This window comes from Meleagris gallopavo, chromosome 6 (genome assembly GCF_000146605.3).
Source record: "Meleagris gallopavo isolate NT-WF06-2002-E0010 breed Aviagen turkey brand Nicholas breeding stock chromosome 6, Turkey_5.1, whole genome shotgun sequence".
Taxonomy (NCBI): Eukaryota; Metazoa; Chordata; class Aves; order Galliformes; family Phasianidae; genus Meleagris; species Meleagris gallopavo.
This window is the reverse complement of record NC_015016.2, coordinates 22,901,747-22,917,347: the sequence shown is the minus strand read 5'-3', so window position 1 is coordinate 22,917,347 and position 15,601 is coordinate 22,901,747. Positions and strand designations below refer to the sequence as shown.

The window sequence follows — 15,601 nt, the reverse complement described above, 5'->3', positions numbered from 1 at the left end:
CCGGCGTGAGGGAGGGCGGGAAGGCGTCGTCAGGCGGGGTGAGGGGAGCGCGGAGGGACGGGAGGAGAAAAGAGGCCGCCGCGAGGGCGGGAAGCCCGCCTTGAGGCACCACCTCACCTCAGTGCCCTCCTCACACGGGAAGACGCGCTGCGGCTTCCCGCACGGTACTGAGGGCGTGGCGGCGGCAGGGGGAGTGCCTCAGCCCCGCAGGGTCCTAAATGCGTGGTGGGAGACGTTAGTATGGCGTGGAGGCGTCGGGGGGGCGAGTCCTGGTGCGCGTTGCTCAGTCGCCTCATCTTTCGTTTTAAACTCGGGGAACGTAGCAGAACATTCACAGAATCACAGAATTGGAAGGGGCTTCTAGAGATCATCCGGCCCATTGCCATTGTCCTGGCACTGGGCACCACTAGAAAGAGCCCGGCCCCATCCATTCGATTCCCTCACTTTAGGTATTTACAAACAGTGATAAGATCCCCCTCAGCCTTCTCTTCTCCGTGCTGAACAGTCCCATGTCTCTCAGCCTTTCCTCATCAGGGAGATGCTCCCAGCCATCTTTGCAACCCACTGCTGGACTCTCCCCAGAAGTTCCCTGGACTGAGGAGCTCAGCACAGGACACAGTACTCCAGGTGTGGCCTCACCAGGGCACAGTGGAGGAGGAGTATCACCCTGCTGGCTGCACTCTTTTTAATGCATCCTAGCATACCATTGGCCTTCTTGGCCACAAAGGCACACTGCTGGCTTATGGCCAACATGTTGTCCACCAGGACACCCAGGTCTTTCTCTGCAGAGCTCCTCTCCAGCATGTCAGCCCCTAACTTGTACGGAAGCATAAGGTTATTCCTCCCAGCTGTAGTACTCTGCACATACCATCATTGAACCCCATTAGGTTCCTCTTCATCCAACTTTCCAGCCTGTCCTATGGATCAAATACAAAGCTTAGATCAATACAAACTAATAAAGTCACAACTGCACTTATTAAATCTGTGTGCATTTTCAAAAGTATGGCCCTCAGCCATCGGATTTGTTTTTAGGTGGTCCTGTGTGGAGCCAGAAGCTGGGCTCAATGATTCTTGTGGATCCCCTTCAACTCAGGATGTTAAGTCATTTGGGGATTTTGTGTCCTGAAAATGGGCTCGTTTGGCTTTTTGTTTGTTTTTCTTTTTGTTTCTTTTTCTGCCTAGATTTATGTTAGCTCCTTATTTCTAGATTCTGTGCTTACATTTCTAAGGTATTGAGTTCTTGCCTATGAAACTGCACAGCAGGATTTGTTAAAGGAATTAATATTTACTAGTAGCATTAATGCCAGTCAGTCACTGCTTGTTGTTTGAGGAAATTCCTCAGGAAGCCATTACCAACAGGCTGTGATTTGGATTCACCAGGAGACCTCTCTGGATTTTCACATAGGAACGACAGAAGCAAGAGGGGGATCTGGACATAGTGCTCTGCTCTACTGCAGTGTATGGGCTGCAGGCAGGGCATTTACCTTTGTACAGATCATTGACATGCTCCTAAGGCCTTTGTTGCAGCAAAAATGTAAGGTATGTTACATATTTAATGTGGTTTGTAAAGTATCATGTAATTTGTGTTAAAAAGTTTAGGAAGTTTTCCTGTTATTTAGAAAACTTAATTTCAAGCAAACAAACAAAACCCCACAAAACCAAAAACCTGAATTCCCTATATTATATTTTCTTACATTACTGCTTATATGTAATGCATTAGTAAAAATTAAAAATATTTTTTTACTTGATTTTTCTGCAAGTTGTAAGCACAGTCTTGCAATATACTTCTTCTGTTCCTTAACAGATTTTTCTTCTCTGGGGATAAAGTGATGGCTGAGATGAGTAGTAGTAATTTCAGCAAAACAACCACTATTCAGCAGGCAGTGTCCTCTTGCTGCGGAGCTATAATTACATCATTGTTTGGTAAGGCAAACTATTAAGCTTGCTACAGAGAAAATCTTTGCAAAGTGATTGCTCTTTGGTTTGATGGAGTGTGCTGACTGCATATATGTGGTTTGTAAACTTCTGCTAATATGTTCATTAAGTATGTTTTGTTTTTTTTTAATTATATCAAATATGGTGGTTAATTGAAATCTTTACCCTCCCTGATAACGTTTAACTATTTCTGAAAATAAGAGTAATTTTAAACTTTTTTTCCTTTGTCTTTTTTCACTACTTGCTTTCTGGAAAAACAAACAAACAAACAACAACAACAAACAATAAAAATGATTTTCCATCCTTTCTGCCACTTGAAAATAAATTCTAAATAAAAGTTTACAGTCCAGGAAACCCTGTAAGGCTGGACACCGTGACGTGAGATGTCCTCTTCATGTTACCACTGCAGTAGTAACATCAATTTACTTGCTATGCTGTTGTACTCAATATCAGAGCATTTTATCGTTTGTTTCCTTAAGCAATTTTAAGGATATTTTTTTTTGTAAGGTCTTTCAAACTTGCAGATAATCTGTGAAATTGAGCTTTTACTTTTATTCAGTCCTCTAGCTCATGACCTCCTTTCCCATGTGCACCTAAGGAGGCACTGGTTCGTTTAGATTCAGTGCTTCATATCTCTGGGAGCTCATCAAGCTTATTCTTCATATTTCTGTTACTTTTTGCCTTAAGCTAGCCTTTGGTTCTGACTTTTAACACTGTCTAAGCTGCAGAGAAATGTACAATTTTCTAAGCATGACTCCTCCCCCCAAAACCTTCCAGATTCTTATGAATTAGGATCTTACCAGGACCTTGCCAAATTCAGTCTATTCATTCTGTCATTACACAGTGTGTCCTGTGATATTAGGTAAAGTAGTAGGCAAAGCTACATCGGACCTCTAGAATTCCCAAGATGTATTTCAACTCTTTGTGCATAAGGTTCTAGTTTAAGGTATTGGTATTCAAGGTCTTAGCAGGTATAAGGAGACCTTTTCCTTTCTGAAGTGGTACCTGGGGGACCAGGAAGAGTTATGTGCAATTGGCTAAATGATAATAAAAGCCAAATTTTATATAACTGAAATGAGCCACAAGAGTCACATCAAGATCCCTGCATTTAGACACAAAAATGTGAGCAGCAGATGGTCATCAACGGAGAGCTAAGGAGTAAATATTTGCCTGGGCACAAGCACCTTGTATACACATGCTGGGTTATTTGACCTAGTCACAGCTGCTACTTAATGAAATTGTAGGTTCTGTGTCATATCTGTCCATTGTGTAGATATTTTGGATACCTTGGAGTCTCGCATGGCACTGCTGTGTGTAGGTACTGACTGAAGCCCCGAGTCAATGCAATCAGGAGAGCGGTCCAGCTGACAAACAACTGCAGTGTTCAGCATGTCTAGGACTGTTGTGTTCAAGTGCTGGATGGGAAGCAAAAAAATGTTCCCTAAGCCTACGTTTACTTCTCAACAACTCTAAAGTTTTAGATCTGCTCTACACAGAGAAAAGAAGGAAAGTACGTCACAAATTTAAAGTTTGTTTGTTTGTTTGTTTTCTTTTGAACATCACTATTAAGATTTGTTTAATGAAAAAGAATAAATGTGTAGAAAATGCTGTGGTTTTTTACGTGCTTGAGGACAAAATCTGAAGTTGTCTGGTATGCCATTTGTAAAAAGTTAGCAGCCAGAGAAGAGTAGCACAGCTTTTAATAATTTCATGCAAGTTGGCACAATGTGGTTTTTTTTTTTTTGTGAGCTTTGTTTATTCCAAGCAGTTCTTTGTGCAACTGTTAGTAAGTTAGAAATGACAAATAGGGGATGTATAGGTTGGGTGGGTTTAGGTGGTGGTGATTGCTTGCTTTCCCCCTCTGGCTGATTACATTGTAAAATAATTCTCACTCTTCTTCCCTATCTCCCATCCCCAGAAGAACAAAAGTTGTAAAAGTTCCTGATTAATTATGTACACACTTCTACATTTTCAGGTTATAAAGTGTTTCTAAATGACTACTTTGCTTCATTTTAGTAACTCCTCTTGATGTTGTCAAAACTCGACTGCAAGCCCAAAGCAATCCGTTCCCCAAAGGTAAGCAGTGTTCTGCAGTTGAGGGCGCACTTCGCTCTTTGCTGTCGCACTTAGCCGGTAATTGTCACAGTGCTGAGTAGCACAATGGCTTTCTTTTTTTCTCAGTAGCTACGTTTGTATAGATACAATGGAAAAAAAAATCTTGTGAATCAGTTTCATGTAAAGTAGGCTGTTTGATCTCTTTCTCAGTATGGAAGAATGTATAAATATTACTCAATTGAGAAAAAAAAAGCTATTAATACATTACTAAATATTTTGATAAGGGGCTTATGTGATCACTGTGTTAAGTCAAAGTCCCTCTCCTCCAGAATCCAAAAAAAGTTGAAAAAGAGTAGTAAAAGTCTTATCTAAGTCTTGTTACCTGGGTTCTAAATAGATTAATACATTCTGTGCTCAAAGACTTGACTATTTACTTGTCATTAATAAATGAGATTTAAAAGAAAAAGAGATGGCTGCTGTAGAAGTTTCTTGTATATGGAAATAAGTATTTGCAGTAAGAGTTGACATAAATTAAAAAAAGTAAAATGCTTGTTGTTGGTACTTTAGTAAATTCTAAACTCTTCAAAAGTGTGAAAATGAGTGTGGGACTCAGTATGTTTTTGTAATGGCAGTAGTATTTTATTTAGCAGATTCAAAGTACACGGTGTAGAAGAAATAAAAATTAGAGAGCATGATCAAATGCAAATATAGATTTGCCTTAGATCTAATACCTCCATCCATAACACGGATACACTGAAAGCTCAGTAAGAGATTTGAAAGTCAGAAACATATTCAGAAAGCACAAAGGTGACACTCAGGACTTGTGTCGTTGTCTTTTATCCTTCAGCAGGTGGCACTGCCACACAGCATGTCTCCCTGAGCCTGTGAGGGCAATTTCCTTTCCTCTGGCACTGCGAGGGATACCTTTGTTTTCTTTTTCCCTGTACCTTTGTTTTCTCTTTCCTTCTACCTGGTCTGTTGATATTGACTTTTCAAAGCTACTTTCTCTCTATTTTTCTAACCAGAGATAAATCTGTCTCACCACTATATCCAATTTGGAATTGCTGCAGGTTAAGAACAATCATTTTAAAAAGCATTAATTACACTTCTGTACACTGTTTTATTAGGAAAATGTTTTGTATACTCCAATGGCCAGATGGATCACACGTGTGTTTGTGAGAATGGAGATGGCAAGGCATGCTATAAAAGAAATGGGCATTTCAAAGGGACATTGGTAAGGACATTTCATATTTATATGAAGGTGTACATTGTAACATTTTTAAATGGCATACTGTGCATTTTTAAAATTTATCTATTTATTTAAGTTTTTGCTGTTGTTTGAGAGGGTATTCATGTGGTTACACAGCGTAGTTTAGGTAGTGATTAATGATGCCTTCTTTAGCTGAAAATGCAAATTCCTTTGGTAAAATGAGTAAGAGAGCAGCTGCACAGCTTCTTGTTGGACTGCTATTATATTACACACGTGATCAAGGGTTTTTCAGAATTTAATATTTGAGAAGAATGAAGTGTTCATGAAATAGCTCCTTGAATGGTTTTACCATGACCAAATTTTATTGAAATTAATAACTTGTCTGAATATTTCAATTAACTTTATCATATAATTTTTAGAAAATCACTTACTTTTCTAACTGATATTATGATGTGCCCATTTTTGCAGTAACAAGATAATTCATGAAGAAGAATAACTATCATATCGTCAGATGTCCTTTCATAAAACAGCGCAGTAGAGAAAAATATGGTAGCCATGGTAGTTTGCCCATGCCAGAACCATTCAAATGTTCTGATATGTTTGTCCATACCATTAGTAAGATACATACATTTGCTGCTCAGACACTGGATTTTGTTGCATCGTTTCTCCTGTCATTTATCTGTACCTTCCTGGACTGTAAATTTCTTGATTCAGCGTTATGAACACTGAATGTGTATGTCCAGAACTAACAAAGACAAAAGAAGCTCGAAGAAAACAAAATGTTAGTGCTAGCCCTTTTTGTAACCTATCAGGTTCAGTATCTTCTAAGGCCCTGTAGTAAAGCCTGGTTTTGACCATATTCTAATCTGTCAAATTTCAGCCTCTTCCTCCCAAAAGATTAAGAAAAATAAGTTCCCTAATATTAGGGAATTTATCTCCTGAAGATGTTTTTAATTCATTGGTCATCAAGGTTCAGTGTTCCTCTGCTGTCAGTGGCCTGGGAAACGTATGGGCAGCTGTGATAAGTTGTAAGCTTCCAAATATATCATATATCATATACAATTTGCAGATGTCTTGTCACTTTTCAGGAAAATAATGTATCAAAGAATCAAGAGTGAATTGCTATTTCATGCCTAGAAACTTTGTTCTTTACTAAAAAAAATATTTTAGTCATTAGTTTTGGGGAAGATTGGCTGCTGTGGCTGCTGTATTTGTTCTGAAGATAACTTATTCACAGGGCTGTCAGTTATCTAGTACTTACAAACTTACTAGTTTGGCCCTGTAAAGATGGAAGAAAATAGTAAATTTCAAGCACAAATATTCCTGCTCGTCTCAGAGGAACTACTTGTATAATTGAATTTGATGGCTATCATAAGCAATTACAAAATAGCAATCTTAGAATCATGAGCTGTTTTAGAAACACACTTCTAAAGAAAAGCTTTGCAGCTAATTATTGCTCTTTGCCTGGTTATATTTTTAGGATGCTTTTGTGAAAATTATTCAAATAGAGGGAATTAAATCTCTCTGGAGTGGACTTTCCCCAACGCTGTAAGTAATTTCATTTTTAGACAAATAAGTGATTTTAAAAAATTTGCTACATCTGAAGATAATGGTGTCATCAGTTTGATCAGAAACACTTGGAGGCAGTATCTTTCCCACCAGAACTTGCTATTTCTTTTGCAGCCTCTGCGGTATATTCTCACTGTTTAAGCAGGGACATCAAACTTTTCATTTTGCCTTTAGAAGATGTATCTTGTGTACTGTAACTTCCCCATTGGTAGCATCATCGAATCACAGGATCTGTGTTGATTGTTTGAGATTGTTAGTCTGTGATATTTGCTGGCCTAGATTGTTACTAATAGCACAGTTATTTCACAATTGTGTTTCCTTACTCAAGCAAATATCCATACAAGATGGCTGACTTTATTCTCCTGCTTTCCTTGTACTAATTCAGATTCCCTCTCTTATATTTTAGAATAATGGCCCTTCCTACCACAATAATCTATTTTACCTGCTATGAAAAACTGAGTGAAGCTCTGAGGTCTAGACTAGGAGAAGATAATGACCACATTCCACTTGTTGCAGGTTCCTTCAGCAGATGTAAGTTGTCTCACGTTTAGAGAGAAAAATGAAATACAATATCTGTATTCTGTTTTCATTTCTTCTGCTTTTCCTCTCCTCTCTCTCTCCCTTCATTCTTCTCTCTTTTCAGCGAATTTGTTGTGGCTTTAAAAATGGGTAATATTACGTGGAGCTGGGCATAGGAAGGAATACTACATTTTCCCACCATTTCTTCAGTAATATAACCCTCTTACTTGGACTGATATGATTTATTTTGGCTGTCATATTATCCTGGGCTACATCAAAAGAAGTGTGGCCAGTGGATTGAAGGAGGTGATGTCCACCTCTACTCTGCCCTTGTGAAGTCTCACCTGGACTACTGCGTCCAGGCCTCAGATCCCCAGCACAAGAAAAATGTTGAGCTGTTAACTGAGTCCAGAGGAGGCCACGGAGCTGATCAGAAGGTTGGAGCACCTCTCTTGTGAAGAAAAGCTGAGGGAGCTGAGCTTGTTCAATCTGAAAAACAAGAAAAGGGTCTGCAGGGACTTCATTATGGCATTTCAGTACTTAAAAAGGGCCAGCAAGAAAGCTGGTGGGAGACTCTTTATCAGGGAGTGTAGTGGTTGGACAGGGAGTAATGGCTTTAAACTAAAAGAAGGTAGATTTAGGTTAGATATTAGGAAGAAAATCTTCACCATGAGAATGGGGAAGCACTGGAAAAAGTTGTCTAGAGAGGCTGTGGATGCCCCATCCCTGGAAGCATTCAAGGCCAGGTTGGATGGGATCCTGGGCAGCCTGATATAGAAAAGGTATCCATGTTCATGGCCGGGGAGGTGGAACTACATGTCCTTAAGGTTCCTTCCAACCCAAGACATTCTATGGTTCTTTTTATCAAATATATAAGGCAACGTGAGACTTAATTTCTAATGTTCAGGAAATGTTACTTGTAGTAACTTGTAAATCTTGATTTTTTAAAAACCCCACCTTTTTCTCATTTTCAGTTGGTTCAGTTACTGTAGTGAGTCCCCTGGAGCTGATCAGAACTAGAATGCAGTATCACACGTTGTCCTACAAGCAACTGCACTTGAGCATCAGAAGTAAAGTGGCCAGAGATGGGTGGCTTTCACTATGGAGAGGCTGGAGCACCACTGTCCTGAGAGATGTACCTTTCTCAGGTGGGGTTTATTTCAGATGAAAGTCTACGTTATGTAAGATACGTTTTTTCATGATTCCTTTGCATATTTTTTTGTATTTTTATGTTATTATGCAAGAATGATTAGCTTTAAGAATAGATTTACTTGTTCTCTTTTGAGTGTTTGTCTGTAATTTTGTTTATAGATGTCAGATTGTGTTCAGTGTTACTTTTCCCTTTCCCTATGTTTAGACTGTTCCGTCTTACGTAATGTCTGTTTTTTAAGGCTTTTGTAGGAAATGTTCTCTACGATAGGTATACTGGCTATTTCCTTATAGAGGGACATTCTGTATATGTGTTCTGATGTTTGATCTTGAAAAAATGTACAAAGACAGGATGACACAGTAGTTAGTGTCTTCGGGCATGTTTGCTAGCAAGATGAATGAGTTTGTATAACTGTTCCAGAAAGGATGAAACTAGAGCACTACTTGGCAGTGCAGCTTCAAAGCTGAAAGTCTACAAGAAAAGTCTGACCCAGTGCTATACTTTAAGATAAGTGGGACAAAGGAGATCATTTGTTGTCCAATTTTGTTAAAGCTCTGCTGTCTCCTGAGCTTTGGAAATAATTGGACAAGAGTGCTGAAGGACGGTGTTCCAAATTATTAATGCCAATGGTTAAAACCCATGTTTCTTTGAGGCCCTTTATTGTCAGGGCACTTGGGAATAATCGGGCAGCAGTTGTTTTTAAGGCTGTCTCTGTCCTTTGGATGGTATCAGGAATTACACCTTTTAACACCTTGTGTTGATCCAGAGAAATGCTTCAAACCCGTTTTCAGATATTTAGCGTAGAGCTGCACTTAGTTCTGGTAACTTACATAACTGCTATTTCAGGTGTTTTGTTTTCAGTATGAATAATACTCTTTTTCTTTTGCTTTGCTACTGGTAGATATTTAAAGAAAGTCCTTCTGCTGCATTTCCATCTTAAGAATATGCTGTTCCTTGATGAAACTTAATTTCACTTTATATGATAAGGAAGGCTTCTGAATGTGTGAACAAACACTTTCTTTAAGGCTAAGAGAACAGTATTCAAAATTCATCTTTTGCTTAAAGGGCTTCCTGTCCGATATTTATTTGCAATTCACTCATTTTCTCTGTCTGCCAAATGCATTGTTCTCTTAAGCTTCAAAAAGGATTCTAAAATTCTTCTTCTCGTTCTTATTGTCTGATTACAAGTAGAAACTCTTGCTCTACTACTGTAGTGACATGGCAGAAGCCAGTTGTCTTTCCATCTGGTGCTTTTAACAGAGTGGAATGAGTATTGGTATGAGAGTTTGGTATGAGAGTGCACAAAGGGGAGGGAACCAAGGTGATGTGTGTGCTCTCTACTCTTTTCACATTCTTGTATCCAAGCTTCAAAGCTGATGATATAAATGATGAGTATTTAATCCTGATTAATGTTTCAGAATGTGTTTTCTGAATATTTTTCCTTATAAGCACTCTCTTTGCAGTTATGTTCCTTTAAAGCCTTCTCTTTGAATGATACACCAACAGCATCGTGAGTTCTGGTATTTTTACAGCAGTCCCCACCTTCGCTGCAGTTAGCTTTCTCTAGAGGAATTGAAGTCAGTGTAACAGTTTGTATTAGAAAGCAGCTGCTCTGTGAGAACTCTCACGTAGCACAGAATGACAATGTTAGCAGCGCAGCACAGAGTCCCACTGTGTTAACCCAAGTGTGAATGATATGCTTCCGCAATGTTCCTTGGACAGCAAACTGACTTGCATAAACCTCAAGGTGTGGGTGCCTGATAGTAGCACAAGAGCTGGATTAACAATAGCAGTTGAGTTATCAAGCAATGTTGCAGAGAACATACATGTGAAATGTATGGAGGGAAGGGAGTCTTGCACATGCCCTAAATTTGGATTTAATTTATACTAAATTAGGGTTACATATATTTCAATAGTAAGCTTTCCCAATCTCTGAGAGACAGCCTAATTTACTTTTGCAAAATACTGGAAGCTTGGTTTCCACAGCAGGAAAATACTTTGATATTTCTGCACTGCCACAAGATGCAGAACTCAGTGCTGAATGAGTCACAGCTATCTTTTAGAGTGCACACCTCTCATTTGCAGTATGTATTTGACCAACTGCACAGGAAAGTACTCCGTAATTCAGCTCAGTAACTTCTGCATTCTAACTAAAACTCATTAAAGTAGAAAGAATACAGTTTATTGCAGCAGAAGAGAACAAAAATAGATGTTACTTCTGAAAGTTTTTCCTCAGAAAGCCTCTGCGAGGACTGTGGAAGGCAAGTCTCTTCTCAGTAATTCCAGAGAGCAAAGCCATATTTCTTGGTTATGTCAGAATTAAATGTTATATAGGGTGGTCCAAAACAATATGAGACAGCCTTGTGGAACCTCTCATCTTCTATGGAACACATTTTTGTAGAGTTACCAAGATTTATGAAATATAGGAAATATCCCTGAAAACATGGAAAATAATTAGAAACTTCCATTCTGATTTATAGAGTATCACATTAAAATAATCTGATCTATGAGTTTTGTACTGCTTATGTTAGATTGTCTTAGGATAGGAGATACTTTATGGGAATGACAAAGTGATTTGGCTAATTTGTATCATATGAAATTTGGAATATGTGTATGGAGATAAGGTGAACTGGATGGGCTGTCAGAACAATTCTGGTTTCCTTTCAAATTTGGTTTCCCTTTGATCCTATTACTACTGTAGAGTTCTTACATCTGTCACTGATAAAAAAGTTGAACCTAAATACAAATCTGTTGTAGTACAAGGTTTGTTTCTTTTGGTTTTGCTTTTTATGACCATAGCAGTGTACTGGTATAATTATGAACGTTTCAAGAAGATGATGTGCAAGAGTGCTGGTGCACGTGAACCAACCTTTTTTATTGCTTTTACTGCAGGAGCAGCATCGGGCTCTGTAAGTACACATTTTTGTTTCTACTACTGCTCTTTATTATCGTCACTAATCAACTATTTATCTACTTACAAGTGAAGTGGCTATACATGATTCTCTCAGAAATGATCATAGAATCATAGCTTCACAAGGTTGGAAAGGACCTACAAGATCATCTAGTCCAACCATCCTCCCATCACCATTGCTACCACAAGCCACTAAACCATATCTCGTAGCTCCCCATCCAGACGCCTCTTAAACACTGCCAGGGACAGCGACTCCACCACCTCCCTGGGTAACCATTCCAGTGCCTGACCACTCTCTGAGAGAAAAAGTTTTTCCTTATGTCTAATCTAAATCTCTGGCACAACTTGTAGCCATTTCCTCAGGTCCTGTTTGTTGCTTGTGAAAAGAGGCCAAACGCCTCCCACCATGATGTATGTTTTGAAGTGCATCTACCTCAGTCACACACAGTTTGGCATTCAAGCTGATTAGGTGTGTCTGAACAGTTCAAAGTGTTCTGAAGTACAAGACTTCAATAATATCACGTGCTTTTAAATTGTGTGCAGCTTTTTATGACTTTTTACTTGTTGGTAATCTAACAAACACTAGAACTGTGGCTTGATTTTTCCTAATAGATCGCAGCTGTCGTAACTCTGCCATTTGACGTAGTGAAAACACATAGGCAGACTGAAATTTGGGAGAGTGAGACTTCACAAAGTAAGTTGCAGGTCATAACATTGTTAAACAGCTGTCTTTAACCTGTCTGCTAACCACGTCTGCTGCCGAACACTCAGAACTCCCTTTAGATTGGATTGCTCAGCAATTCCTGCAGAACTGTTTAATAATAATCCATGTGTTTAATATATGCAGTGAAGCTGGTTCTTCTAGCCACAATTAAAAAAACGAAAACCACAAGACATAATGCTTGGGTCTATGGATTTTTGGTAGGCACTTTAAATATTCATCTCTTCAGTTTCCCTAAGAATGATATCACTAAGCATTTTTGTCTTTTCCACATTGAAACACTTCGTACAATAATACTTATCTCCTGAGATAAAAACAGTATCTCATAAATGATACAGAGGGACAAGGGTGTGAGTACAGTACAACTCATAGTAATATGTGATATAAATTACAAACAGAAAATCCAGAACAATTACAGTAAGACAGACTGATTGCCAACATACAGACATTCCCTATGTGAATGGGGAAATATTTCAGCTCTTATAAAACATCCATGTGAACTGGGTTCTATTGAAAAAGTCTTTTCAGTTGATGAGAATAACATGAAAAAATGTTTGCACATTCACTACCAGTTGATACTAGAAAACAAAAACAGCCATGTAACTCTTAACACATTTTATTTAATAAAAATATTGGTTTTTTTTGCTAGAGTTTAGGCTACAGAAAAAGTGCTTTCTTTGCTCAGGTTATGTATTTTTAACCATTTTTTTTGTGTGTGTGATTTCAAAGAAATGATTTTTGAGGGCATGTCAGTAATTACCCCATCAATTTTAAAGGACAAAGGGATTTCTTCTTTTTGTTCTCTGTTCAGCAGAGCGCCACTACGTTTTTCAAGCAATTCAAGTTGTATGTAAAAATATAGCTTTCCATTACCTGGGACTTGAATCAGTGAGGGACTTCTATTAACCTGAACACAAGTTAGATTCTGGCTTTAAGATTAAATAAGAATAGAAAGATGGAGTAACCAAACATGAGGTTCTGTTTAGAAGCTCATTTAAAGGCACTCATTCAGAAAGATATCATGAAAACACACTGATCACATTTTGGCATAAGGTTTTATTCTCTTAGGTAAAATACCTTTTTTCTGGTGTAATTCTTGAAAGACATTTATGTTTCTTTTGCAGAACTGCATAAGATTTATAAAGTCAAATATAAATTGTTACCGTGTTTCGATTCTTCCCTTGTACTGATGAATGTAAGAATTCATTGCTAACACCTCTTTGAATCACAGTTAGCTGCCTAATATTTATTTGGCTGATACAAATTAGATATATGTTTTAAATTTCAGTATGGTTATCTCTAACTGGTACTGGTTGCATTCTTTCCAAATGGAGCTGTTGTCAGAGCTGGATCCTCACAATGCATCTACAGTTTCTCTACTACTGCCAAAATACATCACAGCTTCCAGATGCTGTAGGATGTTCCTCATAAATACACGTTATGAAATTTTATCTAAAAAAATAAGATCTTAGCTTCTTCCATATTATAGATCAAGGAAAACAGCACGTGCAGAGTGAAGTACCACAAACAACTCTTCTGTTTAAAGCAGTTGGACATGTCTGCAGTGCAGATGGCTTCTTGGTGCAGTTGTCTGTGGTATCTGAATCATCTATACCAGGGCCTGCAGCCTACATCTCATAGATCCATGCTTTCTCAAACATACACACTTTGGGGGTGTGAGATGATTTTCATCAACTTAGACTTTTCAAACTTTGGTAAAATCTGCAAAGCGTCCTATCTTAATTATTACACTCATTCTTATGACTCATTATATCAGTTCTCAAAACTCACCTTTAGATCCAGCTTACCATAAAACACAAGTTCACTTTTGAAAATGATCTTTTAGCTGCATGTATAAGGTGACCTGGAGTGAGATAAGCTCATCTGAACGTTATGCAATATTTTCAGTTATGTCAGTTACTCCAGTAGCAAATATTGTCTCTGTTTGTAGAATTTACTGTAGGCATTACTGTGATCTTTTTCTGTGTTGTGCTATTTTAACTTCAATATTAATTTACATACTGCATAAATTTAACATTCTATATAAATAACTTCATATGTACATACATAAATTACAAGTTAAGATAAATTGAAGCTTATCATTGCATCCAAAGCAACATTTGATTTTTAAAAATCTTTTTTTTTCTGTGGCATTGTCTGTACTGTTTAATTCACTGTTCTGTTGTACTCCATTGAGATCCACAGAGGGACTGTGCGTCTACCTGGGCAGTTATGAGGAAAATTGTTGCTAAAGAAGGGATTGCTGGATTATTTGCTGGTAAATCTTTTGACATCTTTCTAAAAAATCACACTAAAGTTTTTTGATTATTAACATTGTTAACATTGTTAACATTGTTAACATTGTTAGATATTAGCATGCATAAATTATGTATTTCCATCTTTGTGAACACTGCCAGTAATGGAACAGACTGTAAAGTAACAGAATGCGCACATGCAGAGAGAATCGTGTCCCTGTCTTCTTGAATGTCTCTCCCAGCTGAGAGGCTACCAGCCTCTGCTCCTCCTCTGCCAGCAGCTCTGCACTGATGCTGCAGGGAGGGCCCAGCCTGGCTCCATAGCCACCTCTGCTGGCCTGGAGCATAGCAGCCTGCAGGTCGGGCTACTCCACCTCTGTGGGGAGATGAAGCAGGCAGAAATAGGAGGTGCTTCAGTCAGGCAGGCTGCACAGATGACAGAGATGAGGGCATAATGTCCTTACCATGGTAACATCTCTCATCAGTAACACTGGTATTTTGAGAAACGTGGACGCAAAGAACATCCCAATCCTACAGTGTTATATTCTGGAATCAATATAATATGACCATTTAATGGCACAAGAGTGATTCAATCTGAAAACAGATGAGAATGAATGCTTTCCTTTCTTTTCTGGACAGGTATTACTCCACGGCTGTTTAAAGTTGCTCCTTCTTGCGCCATAATGATCGGCACGTATGAATATGGGAAGGCTTTCTTCAGACATTTAAATGAAAAGACAAACCAGCATCCTTAAGTCTCATTCATCCAATTGCATTAAGTCAAAATACATGGAGAAACTTCATTTTTTCATTGTTTCGCAAAGGATAAATTGGCTTTTTTTTCCCCTTAAGAAAAACACAAAGCCTTGAAATAGTTACTGAAAATTTTTTGAGTTCTCTCTTGCTGCTACAAAGAGAGGGAAAAAAAAAAAAAAAGGCACTTGGACTGTTCCTCAGTGATGATTAAAAAGGAAAAATAATAAGCCTAGCCAGAATGATGAAGAATAACAACTGGTACTCTTAGTCTTCAGTGTGACTAAATATTTTGTTGGATGTTTAAAATAATGTTTAGACAATACTGTAGGTAGCCCAAGGAAGGGACATCTCCATAAGGAGGCTGATAGAGAGTAAATTCAATAAGGATTTGTTTAAGCTTGCTTAATACCTTTTCAATTCCGTAAATGTTTATTTGCAGCTCCATAATTTGTGCAAATGGATACTTTTGATTTTTAGGTTTATTTATAACAAGAAGTGTTTCAAGTCAAGCTGGATAAAA

General features: G+C 38.2%; 2 protein-coding genes across 7 annotated transcripts in view; one reads left to right on the top strand and one right to left on the bottom strand.

Annotated features, from left to right (window-relative positions):
• Positions 1 to 296, bottom strand: part of LOC100548957 (RUN domain-containing protein 3B-like) — a 21,351-nt gene extending 21,055 nt beyond the window's left edge. The window contains exon 1 of the mRNA XM_031554037.1: positions 118 to 296. Within this exon, the coding sequence (XP_031409897.1) occupies positions 118 to 296 (179 nt within the window). The remainder of the gene's footprint in view (positions 1 to 117) is intronic.
• On the top strand, positions 1 to 15,119 carry SLC25A40 (solute carrier family 25 member 40). Of its 6 annotated transcripts, none has more exons than XM_019616379.1 (12): positions 1 to 38; positions 1,406 to 1,539; positions 1,805 to 1,923; positions 3,952 to 4,011; positions 5,118 to 5,224; positions 6,681 to 6,748; positions 7,176 to 7,300; positions 8,263 to 8,436; positions 11,238 to 11,347; positions 11,962 to 12,043; positions 14,268 to 14,348; positions 14,965 to 15,119. In XM_019616379.1, exons 3-12 carry the CDS (start codon positions 1,830 to 1,832, stop codon positions 15,078 to 15,080), a joined length of 1,017 nt encoding a protein of 338 aa, XP_019471924.1. In that variant the 5' UTR covers positions 1 to 38; positions 1,406 to 1,539; positions 1,805 to 1,829; the 3' UTR covers positions 15,081 to 15,119. The 6 variants fall into 6 exon arrangements, with proteins under 6 accessions (XP_019471924.1, XP_019471922.1, XP_019471923.1 ...); XM_019616377.1 differs by having other exon boundaries at positions 1,381 to 1,539; XM_019616378.1 differs by having other exon boundaries at positions 7 to 164.
• The last annotated feature ends 482 nt before the right edge of the window (positions 15,120 to 15,601 follow it).

Coding starts and splice junctions, on each gene's coding strand:
- SLC25A40 (XM_019616379.1), top strand. CDS start 1,830: ATGGCTGAGATGAGTAGTAGTAATTTCAGCAAAACAACCACTATTCAG. Junction 5,225..6,680: donor GGCATTTCAAAGGGACATTG/GTAAGGACATTT, acceptor TTATATTTTTAG/GATGCTTTTGTGAAAATTAT. Junction 6,749..7,175: donor AGTGGACTTTCCCCAACGCT/GTAAGTAATTTC, acceptor CTTATATTTTAG/AATAATGGCCCTTCCTACCA.